Source organism: Didymella exigua (assembly GCF_010094145.1).
Source record: "Didymella exigua CBS 183.55 unplaced genomic scaffold M421scaffold_2, whole genome shotgun sequence".
NCBI lineage: Eukaryota > Fungi > Ascomycota > Dothideomycetes > Pleosporales > Didymellaceae > Didymella > Didymella exigua.
Window position 1 is genome coordinate 484,826 of NW_022984776.1, and position 27,017 is coordinate 511,842.

The 27,017-nt window shown below is 55.4% G+C and overlaps 13 protein-coding genes across 13 annotated transcripts in view; 9 read left to right on the forward strand and 4 right to left on the reverse strand.

Annotated features, from left to right (window-relative positions):
* Nucleotides 1–165: 165 nt before the first annotated feature.
* M421DRAFT_97499 (uncharacterized protein) lies at nt 166–5,846 on the reverse strand (the record flags this gene model as incomplete). Its single annotated transcript, XM_033598508.1, has 7 exons — nt 166–637; nt 692–1,019; nt 1,086–1,979; nt 2,478–2,610; nt 2,661–5,504; nt 5,564–5,608; nt 5,673–5,846. The coding sequence occupies 7 exons, from the start codon at nt 5,844–5,846 to the stop codon at nt 166–168; spliced, it is 4,890 nt and encodes a 1,629-aa protein (XP_033453570.1).
* M421DRAFT_194226 (uncharacterized protein) lies at nt 5,646–6,292 on the forward strand. The gene has a single exon (XM_033588036.1). It carries the CDS (start codon nt 5,879–5,881, stop codon nt 6,245–6,247), a length of 369 nt encoding a protein of 122 aa, XP_033453571.1. The 5' UTR covers nt 5,646–5,878; the 3' UTR covers nt 6,248–6,292.
* A 202-nt stretch (nt 6,293–6,494) lies between these two features.
* M421DRAFT_395305 (uncharacterized protein) lies at nt 6,495–7,528 on the forward strand (the record flags this gene model as incomplete). Its single annotated transcript, XM_033590087.1, has 2 exons — nt 6,495–6,670; nt 6,939–7,528. 2 exons carry the CDS (start codon nt 6,495–6,497, stop codon nt 7,246–7,248), a joined length of 486 nt encoding a protein of 161 aa, XP_033453572.1. The 3' UTR covers nt 7,249–7,528.
* A 337-nt stretch (nt 7,529–7,865) lies between these two features.
* On the reverse strand, nt 7,866–8,690 carry M421DRAFT_51641 (HAD-superfamily phosphatase; the record flags this gene model as incomplete). The annotated part of the gene is made up of 3 exons (XM_033594951.1): nt 7,866–7,940; nt 8,017–8,328; nt 8,460–8,690. 3 exons carry the CDS (start codon nt 8,688–8,690, stop codon nt 7,866–7,868), a joined length of 618 nt encoding a protein of 205 aa, XP_033453573.1.
* A 126-nt stretch (nt 8,691–8,816) lies between these two features.
* On the forward strand, nt 8,817–9,791 carry M421DRAFT_415664 (Sm-like ribonucleo protein). Its single transcript, XM_033590784.1, has 4 exons — nt 8,817–9,100; nt 9,148–9,208; nt 9,261–9,390; nt 9,441–9,791. Exons 1-4 carry the CDS (start codon nt 9,053–9,055, stop codon nt 9,553–9,555), a joined length of 354 nt encoding a protein of 117 aa, XP_033453574.1. The 5' UTR covers nt 8,817–9,052; the 3' UTR covers nt 9,556–9,791.
* Nucleotides 9,567–10,965, forward strand: M421DRAFT_415665 (uncharacterized protein). The gene is made up of 4 exons (XM_033590785.1): nt 9,567–9,646; nt 9,695–10,032; nt 10,081–10,770; nt 10,822–10,965. Exons 2-4 carry the CDS (start codon nt 9,960–9,962, stop codon nt 10,899–10,901), a joined length of 843 nt encoding a protein of 280 aa, XP_033453575.1. The 5' UTR covers nt 9,567–9,646; nt 9,695–9,959; the 3' UTR covers nt 10,902–10,965.
* Nucleotides 10,966–11,105: 140 nt separating this feature from the next.
* On the forward strand, nt 11,106–13,666 carry M421DRAFT_415666 (uncharacterized protein). The gene is made up of 8 exons (XM_033590786.1): nt 11,106–11,160; nt 11,213–11,242; nt 11,290–11,384; nt 11,437–11,774; nt 11,823–12,529; nt 12,579–12,833; nt 12,880–13,100; nt 13,148–13,666. The coding sequence occupies exons 1-8, from the start codon at nt 11,128–11,130 to the stop codon at nt 13,467–13,469; spliced, it is 2,001 nt and encodes a 666-aa protein (XP_033453576.1). The 5' UTR covers nt 11,106–11,127; the 3' UTR covers nt 13,470–13,666.
* Nucleotides 13,158–14,803, reverse strand: M421DRAFT_415668 (nicotinamide riboside kinase). Its single transcript, XM_033590787.1, has 2 exons — nt 14,111–14,803; nt 13,158–14,054 (listed from the first exon to the last, which is right to left on the reverse strand). Exons 1-2 carry the CDS (start codon nt 14,324–14,326, stop codon nt 13,512–13,514), a joined length of 759 nt encoding a protein of 252 aa, XP_033453577.1. The 5' UTR covers nt 14,327–14,803; the 3' UTR covers nt 13,158–13,511.
* Nucleotides 14,804–14,988: 185 nt separating this feature from the next.
* Nucleotides 14,989–16,762, forward strand: M421DRAFT_415669 (general substrate transporter). Its single transcript, XM_033590788.1, has 4 exons — nt 14,989–15,224; nt 15,271–15,320; nt 15,374–15,968; nt 16,024–16,762. The coding sequence occupies exons 1-4, from the start codon at nt 15,002–15,004 to the stop codon at nt 16,713–16,715; spliced, it is 1,560 nt and encodes a 519-aa protein (XP_033453578.1). The 5' UTR covers nt 14,989–15,001; the 3' UTR covers nt 16,716–16,762.
* Nucleotides 16,763–17,186: 424 nt separating this feature from the next.
* M421DRAFT_194373 (uncharacterized protein) lies at nt 17,187–20,061 on the forward strand. Its single transcript, XM_033588037.1, has 6 exons — nt 17,187–17,346; nt 17,425–17,522; nt 17,576–17,635; nt 18,431–18,455; nt 18,504–19,301; nt 19,354–20,061. Exons 1-6 carry the CDS (start codon nt 17,340–17,342, stop codon nt 19,794–19,796), a joined length of 1,431 nt encoding a protein of 476 aa, XP_033453579.1. The 5' UTR covers nt 17,187–17,339; the 3' UTR covers nt 19,797–20,061.
* A 265-nt stretch (nt 20,062–20,326) lies between these two features.
* On the reverse strand, nt 20,327–21,790 carry M421DRAFT_52334 (uncharacterized protein; the record flags this gene model as incomplete). Its single annotated transcript, XM_033595010.1, has 2 exons — nt 20,327–21,301; nt 21,356–21,790. The coding sequence occupies 2 exons, from the start codon at nt 21,788–21,790 to the stop codon at nt 20,327–20,329; spliced, it is 1,410 nt and encodes a 469-aa protein (XP_033453580.1).
* Nucleotides 21,791–22,996: 1,206 nt separating this feature from the next.
* On the forward strand, nt 22,997–24,534 carry M421DRAFT_415672 (uncharacterized protein). The gene is made up of 3 exons (XM_033590789.1): nt 22,997–23,487; nt 23,546–23,821; nt 23,871–24,534. The coding sequence occupies exons 1-3, from the start codon at nt 23,347–23,349 to the stop codon at nt 24,246–24,248; spliced, it is 795 nt and encodes a 264-aa protein (XP_033453581.1). The 5' UTR covers nt 22,997–23,346; the 3' UTR covers nt 24,249–24,534.
* A 28-nt stretch (nt 24,535–24,562) lies between these two features.
* M421DRAFT_194431 (uncharacterized protein) overlaps nt 24,563–27,017 on the forward strand; it is a 4,124-nt gene continuing 1,669 nt past the window's right edge. The window contains exon 1 of the mRNA XM_033588038.1: nt 24,563–26,892. Within this exon, the coding sequence (XP_033453582.1) occupies nt 24,942–26,892 (1,951 nt within the window). The 5' untranslated portion in view covers nt 24,563–24,941. The remainder of the gene's footprint in view (nt 26,893–27,017) is intronic.

Genomic DNA, 27,017 nt, shown 5'->3' on the forward strand with positions numbered 1-27,017 from the left:
TCCAAAACTCGCGAAACCCAACTTCGAGCTCAAAAGTATAAGTGCCAGAGGGCAGCACTTTGGGGAGCGTCCACACCGACGGGGTATCTGTTGAAAGTTCACGCTGCCCGAGCCTGATTAAGTGTCAATGATGGGCTTGGTTCTCAATTGACATTGATCATGCTCTCACGGCTCTCGAAGCACACCCGCCAGTCCCCTCAGCACATCACTGACCCCGATGTCATCCGCGCCCACGCGTTCCTTGACCTCGCGGTCGCGATCCTCTAGTCGTTTCGCTGCGATGCCGAGTACGCGATCTGCCACGCGCTCTGCTGTGTTGCGGTACTGCTCAATTTTGTGAACGCCGTCTGCGAAGAGGTCGATATTAGGTTCAAGCAATTGGCTGAGTTTGTTGAGATGAGATTGCAAGGCGAATGGGGTCGTGAATGTGAATGTGAAGGCTATCGACGGCGGTTGCTCTTCGGCTAATGTTGGCGGGAGCCGTAGTTGCGCAAGTATTGCAGCTTGCGCCGGGTCCAAAAGCGATGTATCGATGTTAGCTAATGTAGTTGCTGTGTCGTTCGTCGGGACTGCTACTGAAGGGAAAGAAGCTGCCGACGTCTCCAAACTTTCCCAAGCGGCCTTCTCCTCTTCGAGTCTATTCAAATGTCAGCAAACTACCTTTGTGAAACAGGACAATAGATATCCATACCTCCTAACCTCTTCTTCCAGCTCTTGCATGGTGAGCCTGTTTTTCTCGTTGGTTGGATTCGGCTTCTTGATCTTTGGTGGTGCCGCCGTCTCCTCTCTGCTGAACCAATCTGACAGCTCTGGCCGATTTGCGAAGTCATCTATGAGCTCCTGTTGTATAGCTCGCGCAGCCATTATCGCGTTCGCATTCTTAACATCGCCCGATGGCTTCTCTGGGAGTGCTTGCGACCCACACCATGTGAGCAGCTGCTTCATTCGTCGTGGTTCAGGCAGACTTTGCTCGATGTATTTGTAGTAGTCCGCAACCTCGATCGCCGAGTGTGGAAGCGCTGAATGTCTGTCAGTTCCAATTCTATCCTAAACGAAGGTTGTCTTCCAAAATGGTTGCCACTCACCATTCGACATGCCACTATCAATCAGCGAGCTTGCTCTCCTGCCACGCAGACCAGTGCTACTCCTCCTGTGCCCGTCCTTGTTGCCTTTACGCATTTCTTTATTTCGTGTGATGACCGGCGTGTCCGCAAAGGGGAGCATGATGCGCTTCGCATTGGGATCGCGCTCTTTGGCCGCGCTGACATCGTGCTGAGGTGTCTGCGCGCCTGCAAACGCGTGCGTTGGCTGTTCCTCGGGTGCTGGTGTGACCTGCTTCTGCTTCTGCTTCTTCTGCGGCTCAGAGGGCGCCTTCCTGCCTGTACGCTTCAGGGGTAGAGGCTCTATAGATTTGGGCCGGATTTCAAGGCTGTTCCTGTCGCTGGATATGCGTGCCGAACGTCGTCGATTCTGTGTTTCGGACGACTCTGACTCCACGGTGGCGATTGACTTCTTTCGTCGTGCTGGCGCTTTCGTGTTCACGGGTGCCGGTTCTGGCGACGAGCGCAGGACTTCTCCCCGTCGCGTTAGTTTGGCTACCCTGTCTTCCGGTATGCTTTCTTGCAATGGCGCAGCCTGCGCTTTCGTCGACTTGCGCGTCGTGCGCCGGGAGAACGTGAAGCCGTCGTCGTTTTCGTCGTACGCGACTTTGGTGGTCTTCTTCGTTGTGGTGGTAGTGGTCTTCTTGCTGGCGCCGTTCACCTCGGCCTTTACCCTCTTTGGCGCGAGCGCATCGTCATCGCCGAAGGCTTGCTTCGCGCTTCTTCGTCGCGTGCTTGGTCGGTTTGCGGCCATAGGTAGGGATGTGAGCGGGGAGCGCGCGAAAACGGTGGACATTGAGTCCGGTATGGTGAAGGTCAAATCGGTGTTGCGCGGAAGTAGCGTCGAAGCGCGTGCATGAGCGCAGGAGGCCGACCACGCTGGAACCTAAGTAAAGACGCGTTGCGTTGTAAAGAGTCTGTTTGCGGTATTCGTAGTTGTCGTCGTAAAGATTGGCGTTAATGCGAATAGCCTCGAGCGGCGGTGAGGTGTGCCTTCAAACGTGCGGGAGCAGGGTTTGGGGTGTGTGCATCGTCACTTCGTTCCCCTCTGGACGACAATGCCAAGATGTAAACAAACTTTAGCGGCGCACGGACGAACGCTATACCGACAACTCTCAAGTAATGGCGAGAACGTGCACAATTACAAGTAAAGATGTGTAGTCGCTGCGCTGTATACTAAAATGCCTCTTTATTTGGGCTTGAGATAAGGCCGCTACAAAACACCGCGGAAAAAGCAGCCTCCAGCAGCCACCGTTCCATATGCAACCAACCACTCGTGTATTTTATCCAGACACGCTGCCAGCATCTGTTGAACATGCAGCTATAATCATGCTCTACTCTACGACATGCCTGCTCCGGGCATGGGTCCAGTGACACCCTCAGGCGCCAAACTGCCCTCAATTCGACGCTTCGCATCTTGCTTCTCTTGGTGTGTGGGTTTTATCTTGCGCATGTCAGGAACATGTGACGGCCTATCAGGGCTGTGGCCAATGGACATGCCAACGCGGACCTGATCATCGTTAGCCAAGAGAAATGCTTAAGTGAGGGGAGGATGCTTACGAGAGTCTCCAGCGCAGATCGCGAGTTGTCGACAAGATCATCGTCATACCGCATCTGCCCAGGCTCAAAGAGCAACAAAAGTGTACTTCCACCGAATTTGAAGTAGCCAAGCTCTTCAGCACGCTTAACGTGGTCACCCTTGTTGCGCGTGATGACAGTGCTGCCTACCATCATAGCACCGATGCAAATGACCATAACGCGGCCATGGCTGACAGAGTCAATCGGGCAGATCACACGTACGTTCTCACCGTACACATCCAAAGCTGATCGGATAGCCATCGGATTGACGGTGTAGTATTCTCCCTCGATGATCTTTGGCTCATCAAGCACTCCGTCCACTGGAATGTGGAAGCGGTGGTAGTCCTGCGGCGCAAGACGGAAGATACCAAGGGAGCCACCATGGTAACGTGCGGCGTCCTGGGGGTAGGCATCGCCAAGAAGACGTTCGACTGTGAACTCACGGCCCTTGACCCAAATAGACTGCGCCTGGTCAAGCGTGTTGAAAACAACGGAACGGCAATCAGCCGGCGAAACAATGACCCGCGAGTCATCTGGAGCTGAGCAGGGACGCGCCTCAGGCTTGAGAGCGCGGTAAAAGAACTCGTTGAAGCTCTTGAACTGCGTGATGGGCTGGAGCACCTCTGACATATCCAGTTGATGGAAGGCAATGAAAGGCTCGATCTCCTTCGTAGACGCTGGATCGTCGTACTTCTTGCCCTGCTTGATGCTGAGAGATTTAAGCAACTTGCGAATTCGCTTCTTCTCCATGTTGTTGGCCTTGAGACCCTTGTAGAGCATACGAATACCCAGACGAACGTACACGCTCATACGTTCCTCGTTGATCTGACCAGTGAGACGATCTTGTACGAGTATATTGGCGGAATTGGCACCAAGCTTGTAGCCACCGTACGAGATCTTGGTGATCACCTTGGAGTACCACTTCCGCTGTGCTTGACTTGATGTGACGAAGCCTGACATGACGATATTGTTGACTTGCTTCCAGTCTTGGCTAGCACAGGTTGCAATGTGGGTGATGATGTTAGCGTCAGACCGCTTGTTCAGCTTTGGCTGGTGGCAGATGGGGCACTCGCGGATCTCGATGACGTGCTCTTCGCCAGTCTCATCCGTAAGGTCATCAGCAAGAAAGTCGCCTTCCTCCCCTTCCGATCCAAGTTGATTAGTCTCGAGGACGGGTATCGAAGTCCTCGAGGCGTTCTTATTCATTGGGGTCTGCTGGCCAGACGCAAGTGATGGTGTGGATGTGCCTGGGGTGAACAAGCCTACATTACCGCTCTTCTGAGCTTCCTTCTGCTCGATCTTTTGCAATTGGTCTTCGAGACAGATCACAGCTTCATCAAAAGTGAGTAGCTCGTCGCCATTGTGGCTGGCCATGAATCGGCTGAAGAAGCTGTCAATTGTCGAAGCGTGCAAGGTTGAGCCAAGTGTATCGAGCATGGTGGTCAGCTCAATCTTGTCAATGAGACCACTTTCGTCGGCGTCGTACTGCTTAAGCATGGCCCTCCAAAACTGTTGCCGCAGAGCCCTGTAAGGAAGATACTTGGCGCGGATGTAGAGTGTCGGGCTGTGTTTCGCCTCCCATCGCTCCTTGTTCTTCATTTCCAGGGGCAGAATGAAGGTCTTCAAGTCTTGGTCGTCAACGACAGAGGGGTCTACATTGATGGCAGGCACAGGCGCCAAGTTTCCGTTGCTGTCCACAGCTGGCGCGCTAGTCGGCGCAGGTGCCAATGAGCCGTTCGAGTCCTTGGCTGACAGGGACCCGGTGGAATTTTCTTTCTTGAGCGAAGGCCTGCCAAGTCGAGAGAGACTGTGCGACGATGACGAGCGCGAGACGGGAAGACGAAAGCGAGACCTCCTGCCGGTATCCGGGAGGCCTGGAGAATCTGAAGGCTCGGGCAGCCTGTAGAGACCAGTATCTGGGTCCGCAACTGGTGCAACGGAGACGGCCTTCTCGAGAGGGAAATTGACCATTCCGACGTAGTCGTTGCCAGAGAACTTGTCCTTGTCGATGACCGTGAAGTTGACAGAGTAGTGGACTTCGTGGCGTAGGACCTGGAAGACCAGCTTCTCTTCATAGACCGGATTCAGATCGTGTCTGACGGTCTTTGTGCGGTATGTCTTCTTGCCCAGGGATGTCACCACAAACGGATCCATGTCGAACGATGTCCGTGTGACATTCTTCTCTGGAGGCAGGTCTGTGATGTTCGACAACTCCAAGAACAGAACGCCGGCGACTTCTGACTTGTCGGAGTACTCGTAGCCGCTGATCTGCTTGGCCTTCTTCCTGAGGCGCGCCATCCTGAGCTTTTTGCGGCGCTTCTCGTGCTTCTCAGCCTTCTTCGACTCATCAAGGGCCTCGTTCGAGCTCGAGCTCTCGTCGTCGTCGAGGTCGGTACCTGCGCTGTCGGCACGCAGCAGGCCATTCTCGTCAGACTCGTCGGGGCTTGGTGTCTGGCCAGCGATGGCGAAGAACTTCTGGACGATCTGCTCGGGGGTGGCGGTGGGGTTGCTCGTGTCGATGAGAGTGAACTGGATCTGGATCTCGCCGGAGACGTGCGACTTCTTCTTCCCGCCGCGGCGCGACTCGAGCGGGAACCACTGCGGCTCGGCGACCGGGTAGCCGTGCTGAAAGACATCCTCGAGGATGACGTCAAAGTCGCCCATATAGTCCTTGCCGAAGCGGTCCTTGTCCCAGCAGGTGGCCTCGAGCAACAGGCTCTGCTCGTCGACGACGGGCAGCTCAAGCGTCGTGTTCCATTCGGGGTTCAACGTCTTGTTGATGGTCGGAGTGGCCTGCTTTGCATCGCCGAGAGCGACGACGAGGTACTGCACAGCGGCTGTCAGCGCGGCAATGCGGTGACCATACTATCAATTAGGGCACTCACCGGGTCAGAGGTGCCACTGCGGTCCTTTGCGGCGAGGTTGCGGCCCTGCGTCTGTCAGCGGATCCTCGTTCACCCCCGCGGGGCGCCGCAGCACCGTGGTAGCGCGCACCTTGATCACGTTCGCCCGCAGCACCAGGCCGGGCTTGACGTCGCTCATGGTTCGTTTGGGGCTGCCCTGGCGGCTCGTGGGGATGCTGTTGACCGAGGTGGTGCTGCTGTTTGCCGTGTTGTACTTGAGCCGGTGCGGCAGCAAGAGTTTCGACGTGAAAGCGGGTCGAGGCATGCTGGACTTGGTTGACGTCGCCGCCGCTGCTAATGCGGTTCGCCTGCTGTGCAGCGCCGTGTCTGCCGTCCAAACGAACACTGCCCCAAACACTGCCCCAAACGTGCCTCGGTGCTGGGGACCACGCTCCTGAAGTTGACGTAGCTGTGGATCGCAATTACCCTGGCACCGCTCGCTGTACCTTGGAACAGCCAGCCGGTCCTGCCCCTTTCGTGGCTGTTCTTGCACGCTGTGTATCAAACGGGGCCAAGATGCCCAGTGGAGCTTGTTGCGCGCCGCGGATTGGCGAGTGTGTAGCGTCTGCTTGTGAAGATGCAGAAGGCGATACGTGTGCGTTCTGGGGAACGTGGAATGTCGAACCTCGAACCGCACTCCGCAAGGGGCATACAGGCAGTAAATAGGAACAGGTCCACGGGTACGGGGCCAGGCCCAGCTCGCTACATGTGCGTTTACCAGACCGCGCCGTGGGCGCTCCGGGAGCGGCTGGAGCTTCAGATGAGAACGCCTCTGGCATTTGCTCTCGCAATGCAGAGCTTATGATTGCCGGTCGAGCGCGCTGACCATGTCCATACGGGAGCTGCCACCACTTGCTGCCATCGCACTGTGCGTGCGTATATTTGGTAGACGCCTGGCTGGCCGGCTGAAAACATGGCGCCGCCGCAAGGCATTCATCTCCACCTGAAACTTCACTGCATGCACACATCCGTCTCAGCAAGAACTCTAATCTGTATCTGCGTAGCACTGCACTGGCCGATTGGGATACGTAGCCGTCAGCTTCCGTACTACCAGTTCAACGGCACCGTCACCGTGATGTTGAGCCCAACGTAAATGCCTCACCTTAGCACGAACTTGTGGAGGGCCTTTATCCACCATACAGAGCACCCTTCTATGGCTTGACCAGCGGCCGCTCAGTCGTCAAAAACGGGTGTCTTGCTCCTGGGGAGCTGCTAGCCGCATGTATCTTACTGTACCTCTTTATGTACTGGTATTAGACGAGCAGCTTCCTCGTTTTAGTCGAGGACGATTAGTAGTAGGATTCGCTCGGTGTACCACATGATTGCAGATGATCGAATCTGCCTTGATAGCCTGCAGGTATCCGATCACCGAGCGAGACAAGCTGCAGCACGGTAAGGCGACCATCACTGAGCTTTGCGCAATGTCACTCATTGTCTCAACTTCAGCACCGTGCCTTTGTAGTCCCCAGCTTCCGGCTCGCGGTCGCCCGCCAGATCTGCCAGACCTGCCAATCCAAGTCTCCGCTCTCAGGGACAATTCTGACCCCACACTCTGTGCGAATCACAGCGCAGCCGCCATCTCGGACGACGAACTACTGTGGGTAACGTCATATGCTGATCTGGTACCAAGCTTCCAACAGTCCGGACGAGGCGCGGGCCGTGGCTAACTTAGCGGATTTGCGATCGTCGCGTGCGCAACTGCCACGACTGGCTGGTTATCATCTTGAGGGTTGTTGCTGTCTCGCCGCTGTTAAAGACTTCTCGGGTTGCTAGAGATGGGCATTTATGGAGTACGTTTGGCCGTTAAGGGTAAGTATGTTTGCTGTTAGGTTGTAATGAGACTCTGGTCACGCGGCTATTGGGTAATGGAGCAGTCATCTGCAGGCCTCATATTCTTGCACGTCTGGGAGGAAATCAACAGTTCTGTGCCTGGATTCCACAATCGAGCAAGCTTTGAGAGGCTGCGATGGTTCTGCTGCTGTGACCCACTTCCGCTTCAACTTGAGTGTGCGGTGCCGCCAAGTGTTGTGGCTGAGTTTCTCTCACTGCCTGATCTGAATGAAATATTAGGAGCCCCGTCACAACATGAGGCTTGTTCGCACAATTGTCACACAAATGTTTCGATTCCCGAAGATTACAACGCAAGTCTTCCTAGATGTCTTTTCGGTGTCTATAGGGTGAGATATCTGTTCTAGCAAACCCCCAGCAATCTGAGCGCGCAATATAAGAGCGACACGAAGTTGTACAGTTGTAAACCGCCCCATTCAAATGAAGTACTCCTTCATTACTCAAACTGGTTGTTGCGACTTGGATCTGGCGCAGCATATCCTTTTCGGAACAGGAAGCCTCGCAGTCTGTCCTCTATTCTTGCGAGCTTTACATTGTCAGCAATGAACTCGACCACAGCAGAGTCGACTCACGAAACCCGGCCGTACAACCCCATCTCTGATCCAGAAACCATAGCTTCCCATCATGTTCGCCATCATGATGTCAGTTGACAGCCTGTCACCTACGACAGCGATTTGATCTGGCCTTGTTACACCAGAATCCGGGTGCGCCCTGAAGTATGCCATGACTTCGTCTTTACAGCCAGGCTTCTTTGTTGAATGCTGGAGGACTTTGACGCCGGTGTTGGCTTCTAGGACTGCTGCTTGTTTGAGCTCCGGATCAGAGTTGGTGCCTGCTGTGTTGGACACAATGAGAAGTTTGGAGCCTGGGTAGGCTTTGCGGAGGCGTTGGAAATGATCCTACAGTTGATTTGAGATTAGACTTGCGAATAAGGGCAAACAGTTACAGAACATAGTGCCAGTATCGCATGACGTTGACGGGAGATTTGGAGTCGAAATGAATGTGAAGGTAGTGGAGAAACTTGGCCTACCTTGTAGGGTGTATGCACCTCATTAGTGTGTGGTATGGCAAAGCAGTTGTCTTTGTCAAGGACTACCGCACGAATGTCGACTTCTTTCTCTCCATCCTTGCCAATCTTCCTAGGAAACGCTTTCGAAAGGGGAATCGGCAGGTGATTGAACGTCGACACCGTATGCTGCGGCAGACATAACGTTGGATCTCTCAGAAGCCGAAACACGTTCAGCGTCCCGGAGACGTTCATCCACATATTGCAACGATGGTTAGTGATGGAAGAGCTGGATGGGTTGGAGCCCGGAGTTGCTGACGTAAGACAAGCACGCTAGTGAAATGGCAAGCGCTAGAGCTCCAACAGCAACTTCCGTGAAGACGTCGACCGTCGACAAGCCCATATACACGCCCACTTCGCTCTAGATCATCACCATAGTGAGGACTGTACAGTCTGCGATTTGAACCTCCGCGCTCCCCGAAACTTGACGCGACCGCCGACGCGAACGCCGAACTTTGCACGAAGCCAATTGAACGCTGCTCTTTCGATCTTGCGCACGCGCACGACCTGCGAAATACCGCCAATCAAGTCTCAAAATCGCGAATTGAACCACCAAAATGACGAGCACAATTGGTATCCCAATCAAGCTCCTCAATGAGGCTGCTGTATGTCGAATATTGTGCCGGGCAAAAACTGCGCTGACAGCTCTCAGGGCCACATCGTCACACTCGAGATCACTTCTGGGGAGGTCTACCGTGGCAAACTCATCGAAGGTGTGTCTTCACGAAATCTTGGCGATGGAAGACCGGCGCTGACAGCGAACAGCTGAGGACAACATGAACGTGCAGCTCAAGGACATCACCGTGACTGCGCGTGACGGCCGTGTATCGCACCTTGAGCAGGTCTACATCAGGGGAAGTCACGTGCGCTACTTCATTGTCCCCGATATGCTGAGGTAAGAAGGTCGATCTGCGACTGGCCGAAACGATGCTAACAGACATGTAGGAATGCCCCCATGTTCCGATCAAGAGGCACACGAGGCCGTGGTGTTGGCCTGGCGCGAGGTCGCGCCACAGTCATCAGGGCCAGGGCAAGCGGAGGACGAGGAGGACGTCCTTGAGAGGAGAGAGTTGTGAGGCATGAAGACTAGAGCAAAAAGCGAGAGAGGACATACCCCACGCGAAGAGCGTGCGCAAGGGCGATCAGGACAGGTATGAGGATTGCTCTGCCTGATCAGGAAAATGCGCTGAACAAACTAGTAGCAAGTTCTTCGAGAACGGTTAACCAATTCGAGGGTTGAAAAATTGTCTACGATGCGATCGAAGACGCACACATCGTGCAACAACTACAGCGTGCTTTTGTGAGACTCACTCAGAACAACTGCAACCGCCCGAGACTACGATAGACTGTGTCAGTGCCGAAGACAGCCAGGTTCATGCAATGCTAGTGGGGTGGTTTGGTACCCCACACCGACACCTCCGAACCCGACTCCGCAACTTTACATCCGTACCTGCAACCCTCGCCATGGACATCAAGAACCCACGACGCATACTTGTAGTTGGAGCGCCAGGGTCTGGCGTACTCAGCGTTCTCAAAGGTACGAGTTGTCCAAATGCCAGGCATTTCTGCAGCTAACGTCCTCCAGAGCTCACAGGCTCTGCGCCAGAACCTACCACCTTCGAAGGGCAAGAAACTACTGCCGGCCTCTCGCACGAATGGCACCTCGAAACCAAATACTACACCGCCACGCTCCCGATCTGGCTCGACGAGATCACTTCCGTCCCCGAATGGCGCACCGAGTTCACAAAGCCTGAAGCCCGCGAAGTTGTCACTGTGCTGGGGGGCTGGATATACTGCTTCAAAAAACCTGTAAGCACACAAGATCTTGACGCCATAAAAGACACCATGCAGGCCATCTCAGACGTCATCGAGCGTGCGTGCGGATACGCGGGGGACACTGTGTGTCTTGCGCTCGCTATGCCGCAGTCCACGACGCCGTATCTCGAGAAATCGAGTGAAGATTGGGAAGAATTGTGCATGGAGCACGGGTTCGAGTACGTTGATTCTGAGGCGAAGGGCAAGAACGAATTTGGTGAAGCGCTCGGCGTGCAGAGGGTCAGGGAGGCGCTTGAGGCCGGGGACTGGGAGGGCGTTGATCCCGATGTTGGCGGTGATGTTGAGGAGATCGAGGGGAGCTTTGCGGCGGAAGAGGCGGAGATGAATATGGAGCTCTTTGGTATCAAGGATGCGCTGCACGGAGATGGGGAGGGTGAGCTGGGGGAAAAGGATGTTGAAGAGTTGGAAGTCCTGATGAGGAATATGGTAGCCATTAAAGGTATGTCAAACCGCCGGCGAATTATTAAGAGTTGCATGCTAATCAGTGTAGAAATGGGTAAGGGCATGGAAGAAGCTGAGCGGAAACGCTTCGCTGCCAAGGCGGTTGACGATCTCATGAAGGAGCTGTAAGCAGCGTCGGTACATTGTAGCTATTTTAGTGATCTCTGGAATAATGACACCCATCACATCATGAATTGATTTCTTTGTCGTGAACTTGAAAAATGATGGGAGTGAGGGCGGTGTTTGAAAGAGCTCGGCCTGAATTCGGGTCAATCCTCGGCTCTGCACCTCTTCCCGCACCGAATCCGACGGCGAGCGTTCCTGCACCCCACACTCACTATTATCGTTTTTATGGATGGAGCAGAGAAAGGCTAGGGACTCACTTTCTGTGCGTCTCTTGATTTTGTCTGCGACTCTCGCGATGGCTGATTTGGAGATAGTGTGACCGATGTCGTCACAAGAAACTGAAGGTTCGAATGTCGTACTCAGAGTCGAAACAGCGCTAACGGTCATATAGTGCTCCAAAGAGCATCCAACCTGTAAGATATGTACACAGAGTGGAGCGACATGCCACTATAGTGGCAAGATTATCAGATCGCCTCTGACAAGAGCGTAAGTCGTATACCTGACAACTTACCCGAAACATTTGCTGACGAGATGCTAGCTATCTCACGAGCGTTGAGAAACGACTGCAAGGCCTTGAAGCTCTTGTCTCTCAGCTTCTTCCTGGAGTCAACATCGACGATGTACTCAGCTCGTCAGACTTCACGGGAGTCTCCCCTCTAGCTGCAGGGCCATCAACGCCAGATGTCTTGCGTCCTGCATTAATATCAAGTCCTCACAGCGACTCTAGCCCAGCTGTTTCAAGCGATCCAGTGCTTCCTGAAGCCGTACCCAGCAATGCAGACGGTTTCAACTGGCAAGAAGAGGATGCCAATGTCGACAGTCTCACCGATGGGATGGCTGCGCTTTCTGTCGAGCCCACCGGTGTTGGTTACCTAGGTGAGAAGCTCGTTGATCTTGATGCTTGTGTGGCTTAAAATCTTGCAGGATCTACTTCTGGTGTCGTATTTTTGCGGTGTCTACTGGACTGGGCTGGCTTCTTACACCAGTCTCATGCGCAACCTCAAGAACGGCGGACAGAACGCTCTACTCTCCTCACCGGTGTATTGGCTTCTGCGCAGATCTCCCACGCCGCTTTGACGAACCAGATTGCTTCAACGCTGATTGATGCATACTTCCAGGAGTATCATTGCGTCTATCCCTTCGTGCACGAGGCCACATTTCGCGCCCAGTATCATGAGATTGTTCCACGCCCAACAAAACGGTCCTGGGATATGCTTTACCATGCCATTCTCGCACTGGGAGCATGGAGTCTAAATAAGGACCGAGTTGGCCTAGAAGACTACCTGTACCGCCGCGCACTTACTCTAGGACAACATGAGTCGGTATTTGAGACGGCAAACCTGACCTCCATCCAAGCTCTGATTTTGCTCAGTAACTTGAGCCAGAAGAGGAACGCTCCAAACACTGGATGGAATCTCCTCGGTCTTGCAGTTCGCAATGCGCTCAGCGTGGCTCTACACAGGGAATTGCCCCACTGGAACATCAGTCTCATGGAACGAGAGATCCGTCGTAGGGTGTGGTGGGGACTTTACATCTTCGACAGTGGTGCTTCGACTACTTTCGGTAGGGCAGTCATGCTCCCGGACCAGGATTCGATGAACGTACATGCCGTTCTAAATGTTAGCGATGAAGTGTGTCTCTGAACGCAGGGACTGATGAACGTATGCTGACGGCATCTAGGCACTCACACCTCAAACGACGGAGCTACCAATAGAGTCAACAGAGCCAACGCTCTACTCTGCTCTGAGAGCTCAAAGCGATCTGCATATACACACGAATCATATTTCGAACAGGCTTCTCTCGGACCCCGGGTTATCTGCGGAGGCAGCACTTTCCATCAGCACATCGATGGACGCATGGTCACAGACCCTATCAACCTACTTCCAGCCCGACCATCAATCCTCCTGCCAACACCGATGGTATACATTTGCCAGGGTAAGTACTTCCCGCAAGATGATTGAAACTTCACTAACAGCAACAGTCACGGATGTGGTGGAGATTCTGGAACCTAAAGATTATCGTCTTTCGCCATATCCTGCTCCGGTACGCCATCTCTAAGAGAGGTCAGATCCCAGATCCTGTCGCACAGGCGAAACAAGAAGAGTGTACAAGATTGTGTATAGAAGCTGCCAACGCTACAGTGACGTCAATACATCAGTATGCAGCACAAGGTTTGACTAGGTTGGAAGGCTGGTATGCCACGTAAGTAATGGCGTCTGTTTCGATGACTGCGCGACTAACGTCTGTAGGTACTTTCTCTTCCATGCAGCATTGGTGATGAGCTTATGTATCATCAGCTTTCCGCAGTCGCCCGAAATGTCAATTTGGCACCAAGCGGTCCGCCTCGCGAGAAGTACATTTCGAGACCACCTCGTTGAAGACTCTCTTTCGGCCCGTTGCGTCGCCATCCTCGACCAGGTCATCACTATTGATGACATCGATGCTGGCGTCTTCCAAGACGTACCACAATTGGACCGCGACGCTTTGAGCAGTTTCCCCTGGTCTGTCGAGTCGAACGAGTTATTCAACTCTTTTGACTGGGACCTGACCAACAACGGTTTCTTAACCTGACGCAACCGCTGTCAGGGGCTGGCCTTGAAAAAGCTGGGGACTTCAATTCTGGATGGTGACATCAGGTTTGATCAGAAGCGACCGTATCATCTCGCCGTTCGGTATGTCGTTCGTCTCTGCTCGCTGGACGGCTGCTTCGTATGTGGATTCGATACCTGCAGCGACATGACGTGCCGCAATTCGATCTCTCACAACTTCAGGGGAAACATCGACAAACCATCTGAAGGTATTTAGTCGGGCGGTATTCCTCAGGCAGTCAAGTACCAACCTTTCATCGCAAAGACTTGGGATTTCATTCCACGGTTTTTGGTTGAGAAGTGTGTAGTTGCCTTCAACAATTACGATGCGGTTTCGCGAAGAGATGAGAATGTCGTTTTCGACGGGATCCTGGACGGCATGGTCAAAGCTGGGTGCATACATAGGCTGCTCAGGTTCGTTATCTGCTGTGACAGGCGTTGATTTCAGCGTCGTGACAAGACTCAGAAAAGCATCCGCATCGAATGTGAATGGAGCACCGCGCCTTTGGAATGCAGTCGCAGGATTGTCGAACGTCGAGAGGACCTTTTTAGTGTAGTGGAAGCCATCCTGCATGATCAGTCAAGGCTTGAGCACCTCATCATTTCTCTCGAGTCTTTACTTACCATCGGCACAACTGCAACATTTTCGATGCCGCATCCAGCGAGTTCGTGCAGCAATGCGTGCGATACAGTTGATTTCCCAGATCCAGGAACACCTGCGAGAGCAACAAGTACACGCTGACGGGGGTTGGAAGCTTGGCAATGTAGAAGCTTTTCGACACGACTAACTAGGTTAGGAATAGGCACGGCAGGACTACCCGTCTCCAAGTCGTTCGCCATATTTGGAGCTATGAATAAGAGTGAGCTGACGAGCGACTCAATTACGGGAAACGAGATCCAATATGTCTTTCGAGGGTGAATGCAGCATGAACACAAAACTCAGTCCGATCAGCATAGTGCCGACTCGTGGGGTTCGGACGACAGAAGTCCGACCTTGCATTTCGTCAACGCCCCATCTTTCTCCATGCACTAACGCGACAATGGGGCACGAGTAACCTTCCTCGCGGGGGAAGACAAGGTAAGTTGAATACCAAGCACACGACAGAAACTTTGTTCTCTGATTGAACCGGACCACTGTACTCCGACTGCTCTGACTCGCGAATGCGGCGCATGATATTGCAGTATACCTCAACAACGACCAGTTGTAAGACTACATAAGCAGAGACTGTCCACGATGAAGGAAAATATCAGCCTCTTGCTTTCCAAGCGCAACAAGCGCCTTCTTACCGAACATGTCGACTGACCTGCATCTCGAGGGCGCCGGCCATGAGGTCACTCTAGAGAAGAAGGGAGTGTACAAAGAGCTGCGCGCAAATCCTTACCTGCTCGGACTGTCAACCGTATGTGACTACCTCCATCATAAAACATCTAGTATGCTGACGGGATACAAAGTTCGCATCTCTTGGTGGATTTCTCTTCGGCTATGACCAAGGCGTAGTGTCAGGAGTGTTGACGATGGAGAGCTTCGCCGCAGCCTTCCCCAGAGTTGCTCTCGATAGCAGCTTCAAGGGTTGGTTCGTCTCCACCCTGTTGCTGTTGGCATGGGCTGGGTCGCTTGTAAATGGTCCTGTGGCCGACAAGTTCGGTCGCAAAGGCTCGATCCTGATTGCTGTCGTGGTCTTCACCATTGGATCAGTCCTCCAGGCTGCTGCAGTGAACATTCCCATGGCCTTTGTCGGTATGTAAAGTCCTGCGGTGCCAAGACACTTGCTAACAAGCATCAGGACGAGCGATCGCTGGCTTTGCGGTTGGCATGTTGACCATGATTGTTCCAGTAAGCGCTTGGTTGCGTACCATCTCCACCAATTTTGCTAATGCAGCCAACAGATGTACATGTCCGAAGTCTCCACCGCCGGCGTCAGAGGTACACTCGTTGTCCTCCAACAACTTTCGATCACCCTCGGCATCCTTATCAGCTACTGGCTTGAGTTTGGCACGCAATACATCGGAGGAATAAGATGCGCACCAGACATCCCATATACTGGCGGGACTCCATCGGCACGAACATTCGATCCCCGCAATGACGTCGGCCCCAATGGTTGCACGGGTCAGTCCGATGCAGCATGGAGAGTACCTTTCGCCCTCCAGATATTCCCAGCATTGGTCCTTGGAATTGGTATGCTCTGGTTTCCGGAGAGCCCTCGCTACTACTGCATGCGTGACAATGATGCGGCTGGTATCGCAGCTCTAGCACGTGTTCGCCAAGTCAACCCCGACGATGACTTGCTTCAAAAGGAGTACCTCTCAGTGAAAGCTGAGGTGATGTTCGAGCACTCCTATAACCGCGAGAAGTTTCCTGGCAAAACAGGCGTGTCGCTGTACCTTGCTGGTTACACTACACTCTTCTCTACTTGGCCGTCGTTCAAGCGCACAGCAATTGGCTGCTGTGTCATGTTCTTCCAGCAATTCATTGGCTGTAACGGTAAGCTCATAGAAATCTACCCAGATGACGGACAAAGGCTGATACCGCGTTGTAGCCATCATCTACTACGCCCCAACGATCTTCGGCCAGCTAGGCCTCACTGGCAAGACAGGAGGTCTTCTAGCAACCGGTGTCTACGGTATCGTCAATACGCTATCGACACTACCCGCACTCTTCCTCATTGACAAGGTCGGCCGCAAGCCCCTCCTGCTTTGTGGCGCCGCAGGAACTTTTTTATCGCTAGTCATTGTAGGCGGCGTCATCGGCGGCTACGGTGACACGCTCAAGGACCACCCCGCAGCAGGCTGGACCGGGATCACCTTCGTCTACATCTACGACGTCAACTTCTCCTACTCTTGGGCACCCATCGGTTGGGTTTTGCCATCTGAGATCTACAACCTTGGCAACAGGTCGAAGGCCATGTCTCTTACTACGTCTTCGACATGGTTCAATAATTTCATCGTTGGGCTCTTGACACCACGCATGATCGAGTCGATTGGCTACGGCACGTACTTGTTCTTCGCAGCATTTGCGCTGATTGCGTTTGCGTTCACTTGGTTCGTTATTCCAGAGACGAAGGGCAAGTCGCTCGAGGAGATGGACGCTGTGTTTGGAGATACGACGGCGCATGAGGAGAAGACGAGGCTGTATACTATTGCGGCGAGCCTGGGGCTGGAAGAAGCGGAGGCTGCGGCTGACGACGAGAAGTTTGAGAAGCCTATGCGGCTGGAGACTACGAAAGTGTAGACATCCCTAAGATCCTCTATGACCCACGAAATGTATAAAGTTAAGCAATCGCACCCACGACGAGTTATGATGTATCAGAACAACTCTCTTCTTTTACCAAGTGCAATCCCACAGCTACGACTCTCATGTGCTTGATTTAAACTCAGTTTGAAGTGTCCAAACCTTATTCAGCCACCTTCATGCTTTGGACCTGTCGATCTTGCCTGTACGGCAAGTAGCTGCAGGTCGCCTGTGGCTGTCACGATACTGCTAGACTGCCCCGCTCGTTCCTCGAATCGCGCATCGCACCCAACAACCATCGTGGCGCAAGCTGTCCACATGTGACAGCTCAGCGCCTCGTGTCCACATCAACAACGCATGTGCTGCGCGAAGAGCCAATGAAAACGCGTCGTGATAGGGCGGTGCTGCGCTGATGGAGGGGCTTTGGGGCTGAGTCGCGCGGTTGCCGGGGCTATGGTGCACGCTGTCATCTTCAGCTTGCAGGCCTGCCTAACACTCACCTGAGGCAAGGCTCACCAGTGTATTACCCACCAACTCTCCCTCCTCTTTCAGATTAAAAATTGTATCTAGCTGCAGCTTCGGCACAAGGATTGACGACTCGAACACCCGCGAAACAAGCACGAAATGGGTTGTGAGTTTCTCTGAGCGTTGTGGCTTTGAGGCCCAACGATGACGAATGCGGGGCTTGGAGGGGCTGACGCAGCTACAGTGGCATCGAAGATGGCGGCAGCAAATGCTGCAGCAGGATACCCTCCCCAGGGCGGCGCTCCCCAAGGCGGCGCTCCCCAAGGCGGACAGGGTGGCTATGTGAGTTAGAAAGCAGTGAAGGTTGTTCGACCGCACAGCTAATAGTTCAATAGCCCGGCCAGCAACAGTACCAAGCGTATCCAGGGCAGCAGGGTGCCGCTCCTCCCGGCCAAGTAAGCTCTTCTTTCCACCCCGTTCTCGCTTGCTCTGTATCGTCATCATCCTTATCACGCGCGCCACATCACCCTAGGCTTCCGCAAGCTTTTATTGTCCCCCACCTTGTTTTTGGCTTCTGCCGACCAACCCCACTGCTTGAAAAGCACCCGCCTGGACACAACACCGGTCAGTTGTAGCCACAACCTTCAGCCACAACATCATGCCCCTCTCCGGGAAGATCGCATCCTCCACCCCTAGCGGCAACTACAACGCCTATCAGCCCTCACAATATCCTGGGCAACAGCCTCCGTATGGCCAAAATCCGCAGGCGCCTGGACAACCACCACTGCCCTTGCGCCCCGGATCGCAAGCCCCGCCGCAGTCACCTTACACACAACCGCCTGTTCCGGCTCCATATGGCGCGTCCTCATCACCATACCCTCAAGGGCAGCAAGGGTATAACAGACCCCCTCCCCCTCCGCCTGGTCAACCGCCTCAGTCTCCTGGCTTCCCACAATCACCAATGTCTCCATACCCCGGCCAGGCACCACCACAAAATCAATGGAGTCAACCACCACCTCCACAACAGTATGGCCAGCAACCATACCAACAGCAGAATCCGTGGGGACAACCGCAACAGCCCCAATACGGCCAACCTCAACAGCAATACGGACAGCAGCCCTACGGCCAATATGTTCGTAACCCTACACATGACATTTCAACATGCTTGCAATTATGTACTTTCTTCGGCGATGCAGAGCGAGCTTATTATGATATCGTGAAATGAGTGTGCGCTGACTTGTGTTTTGCAGGGACCACATCAGGGTCAACAGTATGGCGGCCCACCACCACCTCAAGGCCAAGGAGGCTTTGGCGGACCTCAAGGCGGCCCACCTCCGCTAGCTCAGGCTCAAGGTAGTCCCGCAGAGGTTCAGGCCTACAAACAGCTGCTTCAGGACTGCATCCAGGAGAAGGGACTACAGACATTCTACCCTCAGGGCACACCAGTCCTTGATCAGATTGCACAGCAGGCGGCAGGAAAGGTCAACCAGGTCATCCAGCGCTGGCGCGTGCAGAAGGAGATTGCCAACGACATCGTGAAGCTTGCTCTGTACGATATCGTGCTGTACATCGATGACAGTGGATCCATGCAGTTCGAGGAGGAAGGCTCGCGTATCAAGGACCTGCGCCTTATCCTGGAGCGCGTCTCGTTCGCCGCTACTCTCTTCGACGCCGATGGCATTTCGATCCGATTCATGAACACCGATCTCTCTGGCATGCGTGACCAGCAAGGCCGCCCTCTCCAGGACGGTGTCGCCACCGAGGCCCAGATCGAGACCGTTATGAGTGGTGTTCAGTTTAAAGGTCTCACTCCTATGGGTACTTCGCTTCGCAAGAAGGTCATTGATGAGATCGTTCTGCAAAAGGCTCAGCAAGGTCAGCTCAAGAAACCCGTTCTTGTCATTGCCATCACAGACGGTCAGCCCGCTGGCGAGCCCCAGAATGCTGTCTTTGATACCATCAGATATGCATTCGACACTTTGCAGCAGAGGTTCCCTCAGTACGGCCGCGGCGGTGTTGCTTTCGAATTTGCCCAGGTCGGTAACGATGAGATGGCAAAGAAATTCCTCGGCAAGTTGGATGAGGACCCACAGATTGGTGCTATGGTCGACTGCACATCCAGTGAGTATCATTCTACATATTCAAGCGTAATTGACGCTAACCTATCGCACAGACTTCGAGAACGAGCAGGAAGAGATGTCACGCGCCAACCCTCCTGTAGACCTGACGCCCGACCTATGGATCATCAAGCTCCTTCTCGGCGCCATCGACCGCTCATACGACTCTAAAGACGAGAAGACCAACCCTGCGCCAGGCGGCTATGGCGGCGCCCCAGGCGGCGGCTATGGCGGTCCTCAGCAGGGTTACGGCGGCCCACCACAGGGCGGCCAGTACGGCGGTCCTCCACCAGGCCAGTACGGCGCACCCCAGGGTCAGCAGCAGTACGGACAGCCGCCACAGCAGGGCTACGGACAGCCGCCTGGTGGCTACCCGCCTCAGGGCCAGCAGTACGGTCAGCAACAGCGCCCTCCTCAGGGAGGCGCGGGAGGTTACTCGGGCCATCAGCAATATGGCGCGCCGCCTGCTCAGGGCTACCCTGGTGGTCCCGGCCGTTAAGCCGGTCTAATTGTTCAGTCTGCTCAGCTGGAGAGGTTCGGATGGGATGTGCTGATTGGAATTCTGCGATCGAGCCGCACTACAGGATGTGGCATTGGGACTTAGGCGTAGATGTTAACGGCATCGGTAGTTAGACTGGATAATCCAGTTAGTACTTCGACAGTCGGATGAATGAAACAAGACAGGGTAGCGCATGCACAATTAGTGGCGACCCTTTCTAGCAAGACGAGGAAGGACTTGCATGGTCCATCACAACGATCCTATCAGCCAAAGCGCTACGTGACCAACAGTCTGATCTGATATTACTGGGCAGGGTGTAGGAGAGTCTGAAATCTTCATGTATTCCTGTCGTTGTCCGCTGTCTTAGTCTTCTCTAGTCTTGGGTATCGAGAGATGCCATGTTCCAAATGCCGGTCATCGTAAAGCATGTCTGCGTAAATCGTTACGTCGTTCACGTGCCCCTTATCATCAGTACTCTTCCCATAGTCGCTTGCCATCTCGCAGATGACTGTTCGTCTAATCCTTGTGACTCAAACTTGCGCCATGATGCTCTGCACCCCAATATCCTCCGAGCCATCTTCAGTCCAACTCAGTGGCTTTGTGCGGATGCAAATCGCTGACTTGGACGGATGGGCATCGCGAACGTTGACGGCGACGATATCTGGCGTGTGTGACTCGACCGCCTGCTCTGCTAGTGCAACGCCGCCGTCGACCTCGGCCTCGCTACCCTCGGAAATGCAGGAGTAGACCGAGAAGCTCGAGTCGGAAGTGCAGCTGCCCTCTCTGTCGCTGCCGTGTGGCGAATGCGCGGTCCTTACTTTAGTCATAGCTGGGGCATTGCCGACGTCCTCAAAGCCACCGACGTATGTACCGTTGCGAATCTCATTCTTCTCCTTCTGTCGCCTGACTCGGCGGAGAGCACCGATGTCGAAATCGCCGACTGGGCGTCTAGCTGTTGAGTCGCGGACTGTACCTGTGCGCGGTACAGGCAGCGTGATCATGGACCCCGATGAGCTCGAGTCTCGACCTGGGTGAAAGATGGCTTGCATTGCCGTCTTCAGCCCTTGGCGTGAGAGAAGTGGCGGAATTCTCGACAAGTCCCGTGCTATCTCACCAGAGGATCTGTGGCCAATGTTGTAGAAGCGCCTACGTGGACGACGTAGAGCACGCAGCTCATCGACGTCGGTCTGCGTAGTCTTGAAGGTAAGCTCGCTCGAGTCAGAGGCTGTTGTGGAGGCCGTGTGGGGCGCGTCGGTGTTATTAGCGAAAGTTATCGTAGTTGGAGTTGGAAAGGGCGATTGGTCGTGGCCAACTCGAGTTGCTGACGATTGGTGTGATGCGCCGATGGAGCGCAAGACTCGCGCTGACTTGGTGGGCAGAAGTTGTGCCTCGTCCCGGGACATTGGCGGAAAGTCGGCTGACACTACAGCAGCGAAGGAGATGTAGACACGGTCGCGATAGTAGGGGCGACAGGTATGGCATGCCTTGAAGGCGCAGGCTGCAGACTGACTCTTGTCAGTGGCCTTGCTGAGGTTCCAGAGCTTGGAGGTACTCACAACATCTTTGGTCTTGCTGTTCATAGTACCATCGTTGTTGGAGGGCACAGATGCAAAAGCCGCCAGTTTGGCAACTACATCATTGATCTGATTGCCTTGTATCGAGTCGTCGATAGTCTGCTTCAGATCCTGCTTTTGCGCTTTCAAAATTTCCAGCTGCGCAGAGGTGTATTGACCTTGCTCTGCGGTGCGAATGACGCTCTCACTTAAACCAATATCCTCGAGCTCGGATCGGAGAGGCGACTTCGGTCGTGGAGGCTCTCCATCTTCTGCGGCTGCAAGAAGGTCGTGAAGTGACGGTGAGCTACAGTCCTGGCGACACTCGTACAGGAATCCAATCGACGGCTCTCGACCACAGACGTAGCACTGCTGATCACGCCCATAGATGCGGTCCATGTCGACATGGGTGCAATTTGGTGTTCGCACACGCTTCGGCATTGTGCGCGCCTTGATGCTGTTAACGACAGTGAGGAGATGGTCGGGCAGTTGGAGGCCTACCTTCATATTGCTCGACGATGTCGAGAAGCGGGTTGAAGCAACAGATGGGCCAAAATGAGGTGAAAGAGTGCTGGTGACCCTGCCTCGATTGATTTGGAGGGGCGGTGGGCAGGCGCGCCTGCGGTTTAGTGTGAGCATGAGGAAATCGCAGCATAAGTGAAGGCGCAGGAGCAAGCGAGGCGAAGGCTTGGGCGGGGGCGAGCAGCCTCAAGACGCTCGAGTCCACACAACATACCAAACAAAATTCATGAGATGTCAAGGCTCGTGTTCAATGGGGTGTCCACCTGATACAGCAACCCGCAGAGCCATGGGTCGCTCCTGTTTGTACTGCCACGAAGAAGGCAAAGTACTCTGAATGACTCCAGAGATCATTTTGCTAAAGTATAGAGAGAATGACGCGCGCGAGACATGTCGAAACGCCGGAAATATTTGCAGCAGACGAGGCGGCGTGAGCGTTGAGGTTCAACAACAGCGCCATGCGGTTGGGTCTGCTGAGAAGGCTGGTGTAGTACAGACGGTCTATCGTGCGTATACGTATTTCCCCTCCAACTTTGTCACAACAATTGGTGGCGCGGAGTTGAAAGAGTGCAGTATCCTGGTCAAGAACTCCTGGGCTCAGATATTTCGAGTGCTTGGGGACACTATCAGGTTGGCAATGTCCTGCGAAGAGGCCATGTATACGTCCCACCATTGCCGAGACTGAAGTCAGCGAGCTATGATCCTGCTGCAGAGGCTGCAGATGTGCCAGGGCCGCTCCATGAGGCGGTTAGGTAGACAACGATCTGTCGTGGGTACTTTGTCCAAATAAGCCCTACACATTCAGCAGTCGTCGAATCACTTATGCTGGAGGCCTTCACCCTTCGGCCCCGACGTTGCAATGTACACGGAACTACTTTCAACATGCTCGAAGAAGCTCATCACGGCCCATCTCTTCCTTGTTGCGTTGGCAACCTGGTTCTCTCCTCAAGTCGCACGCAGTTTGCAGTTGCAGCAGTAGCCACCCGTTCGGCGACCGCCGACGGTCTCTGAAGCGGCTAGTGTATCCGTTATCTGAGTACTGTAGGTACCGGTATCGCTGGATACTTGGGTCGAGGAACACCATAATGTCGCCCGCTGATAAGCTCGCGTCAGGGCGCATTTCGACGCGCATTTCAATTCCGTTATCAGTTAGGGGACCAGGAGCTTCGTTTGAAACGCGAAGACACGAAGTAACGTGAGCGAGTCGCCTCAACCATGGACCGAGGTTGGGCTGAGTGCTGAGCGTGTTGCTGACTGCCGCGTTCTCAGCCGCCAGCAGCGCATGCAGCAAATCACGGCGCGCGCTAACATGCAATCGGACGGGTTCAGTGCCGGAAGGGCTGGGGACGCCAGTCGAAGGTAAACAACGCAGCGCTTGACGTGCCCCCGTCCCCAGCTCTCGATCCGCAGCCGCCGACCTCACCCCAAGACCCCCTCTCTCTCTCCGCCCGGCGCCCGTCGCATACCAGCCAGACGCAATGTCGGTCAAGTTCGAGCAGGAAACCACCAAGACGACGGCCGCCGTCGCCGACGCCGTGAGCGGCAAGGGTAAAGACGACCTACTGCACAATGTCGGCGAGGCCCTGACCAAGGGCGCCGGCCCCAATGGATACCTCGCAGTGAGTGTCGTGCAATTGAAGCCGTGGCTGGGCTGAAGACTGACGGGCGGCGCGACAGGCCTACCTCAAGCAGCTGCAGAGCAACCCGCTGCGCACCAAGATGCTCACCTCGGGCACGCTCTCCGGCCTGCAGGAGTTCCTCGCGTCGTGGATCGCCCACGACCGGAGCAAGAGCGGCCACTACTTCACATCGCGCGTGCCCAAGATGGCCATCTACGGCGCCCTGGTCAGCGCGCCGCTCGGCCACGTGCTCATCAGCATGCTCCAGAAGCTCTTCCAGGGCCGCACCAGCGTGAAGGCCAAGATCCTGCAGATTCTCGTCAGCAACTTGATTGTAAGCGCCCGCCTGTGGTCGTCGTGTACCTGTTTGTTGACGTGCGCAGATCTCGCCCATTCAGAACGGTGTCTACCTGGCGTCCATGGCGCTCATTGCCGGCGCCCGCACATTCCACCAGGTGCGCGCCACCGTCAGGGCCGGTTTTATGCCCGTCATGAAGGTCAGCTGGGTCGTGTCCCCCATCTCGCTGGCGTTCGCCCAGCAGTTCCTGCCCGAGACCACCTGGGTGCCCTTCTTCAACATCGTCGGCTTCATCATCGGCACATACATCAACGCACACACCAAGAAGAAGAGGCTCGCAGCCCTGAGGCGAAAGCACTACGGCGACGGCAGCGGCAGGAGCCAAGTAGGCGACAGGCCCAGCGACGACTTTGGCCGTGACCCCCGCGACCCCCGTGACCCCCGCGACCCGCCGAGATATTAGACGGCGCATCGCAACGGCCAGCGTATAGGCGGCCGGCGTACAGTCGGGCTCTCTCGGTTCTTCGGAATAGTAGGGAAGGCTTGTAGTGGCGCGCTCTAGGCTACGACTCTGTATATCCCTTGTGTTTCTTGTTTGATGATTGGAGGAGGCCGCAGGCGCGGTCGACAAATATATTGATATCCCACCCTGTTCCATCACTTTGAGAATCTTCCAGTCGGTGTACATGACGTCCACAACTCAGGGCATATCTGACTAGATAAACAACCAATGTGCAGGGCCATCGGACTAGAGTAACCAACACAGTGCCGAAGACCTTCCGCATCCAGTAATTAGGCCTTCACGACAGGCATCTTGTTGTGGTTGATCACCGACATATGGCTGCGCCACATGCGGGTTGCACGGAAGGGTCAGATGGTCCCCGCCCGTGGTCAAGCGGCTCACCGGCTCAGCACCTCAGCGCCTGGCCAGCTGCTCCCAAACTCAACCAGACACGGGCAACGCAGACTCTGAGCGACGGCTCGCCTGCAAACGCGGGGCGGACGCGACGACCTTCCCCCACAGGCTACCCCAGATCAGGCGGTTACGTACAGGCCGTCTGTCACGCCATATAAGTGTCGCTCGAGGCCTGCACCCGCTGGAAAGCGCAGTTACCCGGAGTCCAGTACATAGATTGCGCATGTGCATGTCGCAATCATGTCTGGCTCCAACGCATCGCCGCCGCGCTCAGGCCCATCGTCGCACACCCGCACCTACCAGGCCTGCATCCCGTGTCGCCGCCGCAAGGTGCGCTGCGACCTGGGGCCCGTCGACAACCCGCACGACCCGCCGTGCGTTCGCTGCCGCCGCGAGAGCAAAGAGTGCTTCTTCTCGGCGACGCGGCGCAAGCGGAAGCAGGACGGCGAGGACGAGGCCGACGAGGCCGACGACTACGAGGTGCGCAATGCGCGCAAGCGGAGCCGGCCCAGCGAGGTCGAGCACCACGATGTCACGGCCGTCAATGCCGCCGCCTACGTCTCGCAGCCGCTGACGCCGGGGGGCTCCATCGGCCGCTATGAGCCGCTGCGCCGGCCGACTACGGCTGCATCGATGCACGCCGTCGAGCACAGCGAAGAGGACATCAAGGCCCACAACGAGTCGGTCGCGACGCTGCAGACGGGCGAGATCTACAGCGGCCACGATGCCCTGAACCTGCTCTTTGAGGCCGCCCGCAACGGCGGCATGGACATGCACCACCGCACCGCCAGCGCCTCGAGCATCCAGCGCCCGACCATGGGCAGCACCCCGGGCTCCAGCTTCGCCGCCAGCCCGCACGTCACCGTGCCGCATGTCAGGAGCGACTCGCGTGCAGCGGCCGATAACGTGGACCCGGCCATCACGCAGCCGCCGCCGCCGCCGCCGCAGCCGCCGCAGCCGCAGCCGCAGCACCCCGTCCTGCCCGACCCGCCCAACGAGGCAGCCTTCAGCGATGCGATCCAGGCGTGGACCAGGTTCCGCTTTGTGCGCGCCGGCTGGTTGACCGCGAAGGAGGCCATTGCATACATGGACTACTTCTACGCCTACCTGTCGCCCCTGACGCCCATCGTTGTGCCAGACTACCGCGACCATGCCTATCACGGGAAGCTGCTGAAGGAGGAGCCCATGCTTGTCATCACCTTGCTCACCATTGCATCGCGCTACTCACAGCCCAGCGGCACCACCAGCGCGGGCGCAGCATCACGCGCGTATCTGATCCACGAGAAGCTCTGGAAGTACTTGCAAGGCATGATCGACCGCATGATCTTCGGACAGGAGCAGTTCGGCGGGGGCTTCTGCGGTGCGGGCCAGCAGCCCGGGTCAGACGTGAACCCGCTCTCCAGGAAAGGGCTGCGCACGCTCGGCACGGTCGAGAGTCTGATGCTGCTGACCGAGTGGCACCCGCGCGCTCTGCACTTCCCTCCCGGCGACGACGACGACGAGCTTGTTCTCCCGGACGATTTGGAGCACGAGAAAGGTCCAAAGGCGGACATGTACAAAGGCGTGGGCGATAAGCGTATCGATAGCTGGCTAGAACCGTGTTGGCGCAGCGACCGCATGTGTTGGATGCTGCTCGGCAACGCCATGACGCTCGCGTTCGAAATCGGTGTGTTCGACGAAACCAGCGAGACCGAGTTCGAGCAGGCAAACCAGCACCTCTCTCACGCCACTGTAAAGTCGTACTTTCGCCGAAAGAACCATCTCAAGAACCTGCTTATCATATACGTCACCCAGACCAGCGGTCGGCTGGGACTGACGTCGATGCTCCCCAAAATCGACCAGCGCGATGAGAACTTCGTCGGCGGGCCAACGCCAAACGAGCTGTACCAGCAGCGCGTGAGCGACATCAAAGCGCCCCCGATGCAATTCGGCACGCGGCCCAGCGCTGCGCAAGACGGCCACCGACTACCGCTCGAGTCCGTGGCGCACCAGGAACGCCATGCCGTGCAGGACTTGGTGCTCGACTTCTGGACCCGCATAGCCAAGGTCATGGAAATGGGGAATCTGAAGCTCTTCTCCAACCGGCGGAAAACGCGCGAACTGCTCAAGTCGGGGCAGTACGAGGACATGCTCAAGTTCTTCCAGGGCCCGCTGATGGAATGGAAGAATTGCTTCGATCGCGCTCCTCAAGGTAACAAGACTCGTCCTATCCCTCTCCCTACACACAAACCACTGACCATCCTCCCTGCACACAAACCACTGACCATCCTCCCTACACACAAACCACTGACCATCCTCCCTGCACACAAACCACTG

What these genes read in the sequence shown, in the direction of transcription:
- M421DRAFT_415668 (XM_033590787.1), bottom strand. Translation starts at nt 14,326, where the DNA reads ATGGCGAACGACTTGGAGACGGGTAGTCCTGCCGTGCCTATTCCTAAC. An exon ending in ATGTTGCAGTTGTGCCGATG is followed by an intron (nt 14,055 to 14,110) that starts GTAAGTAAAGAC and finishes CTGATCATGCAG; the next exon opens with GATGGCTTCCACTACACTAA.
- M421DRAFT_194226 (XM_033588036.1), top strand. Translation starts at nt 5,879, where the DNA reads ATGCGGTTCGCCTGCTGTGCAGCGCCGTGTCTGCCGTCCAAACGAACA.
- M421DRAFT_415665 (XM_033590785.1), top strand. Translation starts at nt 9,960, where the DNA reads ATGGACATCAAGAACCCACGACGCATACTTGTAGTTGGAGCGCCAGGG. An exon ending in CGTACTCAGCGTTCTCAAAG is followed by an intron (nt 10,033 to 10,080) that starts GTACGAGTTGTC and finishes AACGTCCTCCAG; the next exon opens with AGCTCACAGGCTCTGCGCCA. An exon ending in GAATATGGTAGCCATTAAAG is followed by an intron (nt 10,771 to 10,821) that starts GTATGTCAAACC and finishes TAATCAGTGTAG; the next exon opens with AAATGGGTAAGGGCATGGAA.
- M421DRAFT_415664 (XM_033590784.1), top strand. Translation starts at nt 9,053, where the DNA reads ATGACGAGCACAATTGGTATCCCAATCAAGCTCCTCAATGAGGCTGCT. An exon ending in AGCTCCTCAATGAGGCTGCT is followed by an intron (nt 9,101 to 9,147) that starts GTATGTCGAATA and finishes GACAGCTCTCAG; the next exon opens with GGCCACATCGTCACACTCGA. An exon ending in CCGTGGCAAACTCATCGAAG is followed by an intron (nt 9,209 to 9,260) that starts GTGTGTCTTCAC and finishes GACAGCGAACAG; the next exon opens with CTGAGGACAACATGAACGTG.
- M421DRAFT_415669 (XM_033590788.1), top strand. Translation starts at nt 15,002, where the DNA reads ATGGAGAGCTTCGCCGCAGCCTTCCCCAGAGTTGCTCTCGATAGCAGC. An exon ending in TGTTGACCATGATTGTTCCA is followed by an intron (nt 15,321 to 15,373) that starts GTAAGCGCTTGG and finishes TGCAGCCAACAG; the next exon opens with ATGTACATGTCCGAAGTCTC. An exon ending in GCAATTCATTGGCTGTAACG is followed by an intron (nt 15,969 to 16,023) that starts GTAAGCTCATAG and finishes ACCGCGTTGTAG; the next exon opens with CCATCATCTACTACGCCCCA.
- M421DRAFT_415666 (XM_033590786.1), top strand. Translation starts at nt 11,128, where the DNA reads ATGGAGCAGAGAAAGGCTAGGGACTCACTTTCT. An exon ending in AGGCTAGGGACTCACTTTCT is followed by an intron (nt 11,161 to 11,212) that starts GTGCGTCTCTTG and finishes ATTTGGAGATAG; the next exon opens with TGTGACCGATGTCGTCACAA. An exon ending in AGATCGCCTCTGACAAGAGC is followed by an intron (nt 11,385 to 11,436) that starts GTAAGTCGTATA and finishes ACGAGATGCTAG; the next exon opens with CTATCTCACGAGCGTTGAGA.
- M421DRAFT_415672 (XM_033590789.1), top strand. Translation starts at nt 23,347, where the DNA reads ATGTCGGTCAAGTTCGAGCAGGAAACCACCAAGACGACGGCCGCCGTC. An exon ending in GCCCCAATGGATACCTCGCA is followed by an intron (nt 23,488 to 23,545) that starts GTGAGTGTCGTG and finishes GCGGCGCGACAG; the next exon opens with GCCTACCTCAAGCAGCTGCA. An exon ending in TTCTCGTCAGCAACTTGATT is followed by an intron (nt 23,822 to 23,870) that starts GTAAGCGCCCGC and finishes TGACGTGCGCAG; the next exon opens with ATCTCGCCCATTCAGAACGG.
- M421DRAFT_194373 (XM_033588037.1), top strand. An exon ending in GTGCCGCTCCTCCCGGCCAA is followed by an intron (nt 17,636 to 18,430) that starts GTAAGCTCTTCT and finishes TGTGTTTTGCAG; the next exon opens with GGACCACATCAGGGTCAACA. An exon ending in ACATCAGGGTCAACAGTATG is followed by an intron (nt 18,456 to 18,503) that starts GCGGCCCACCAC and finishes GCGGACCTCAAG; the next exon opens with GCGGCCCACCTCCGCTAGCT.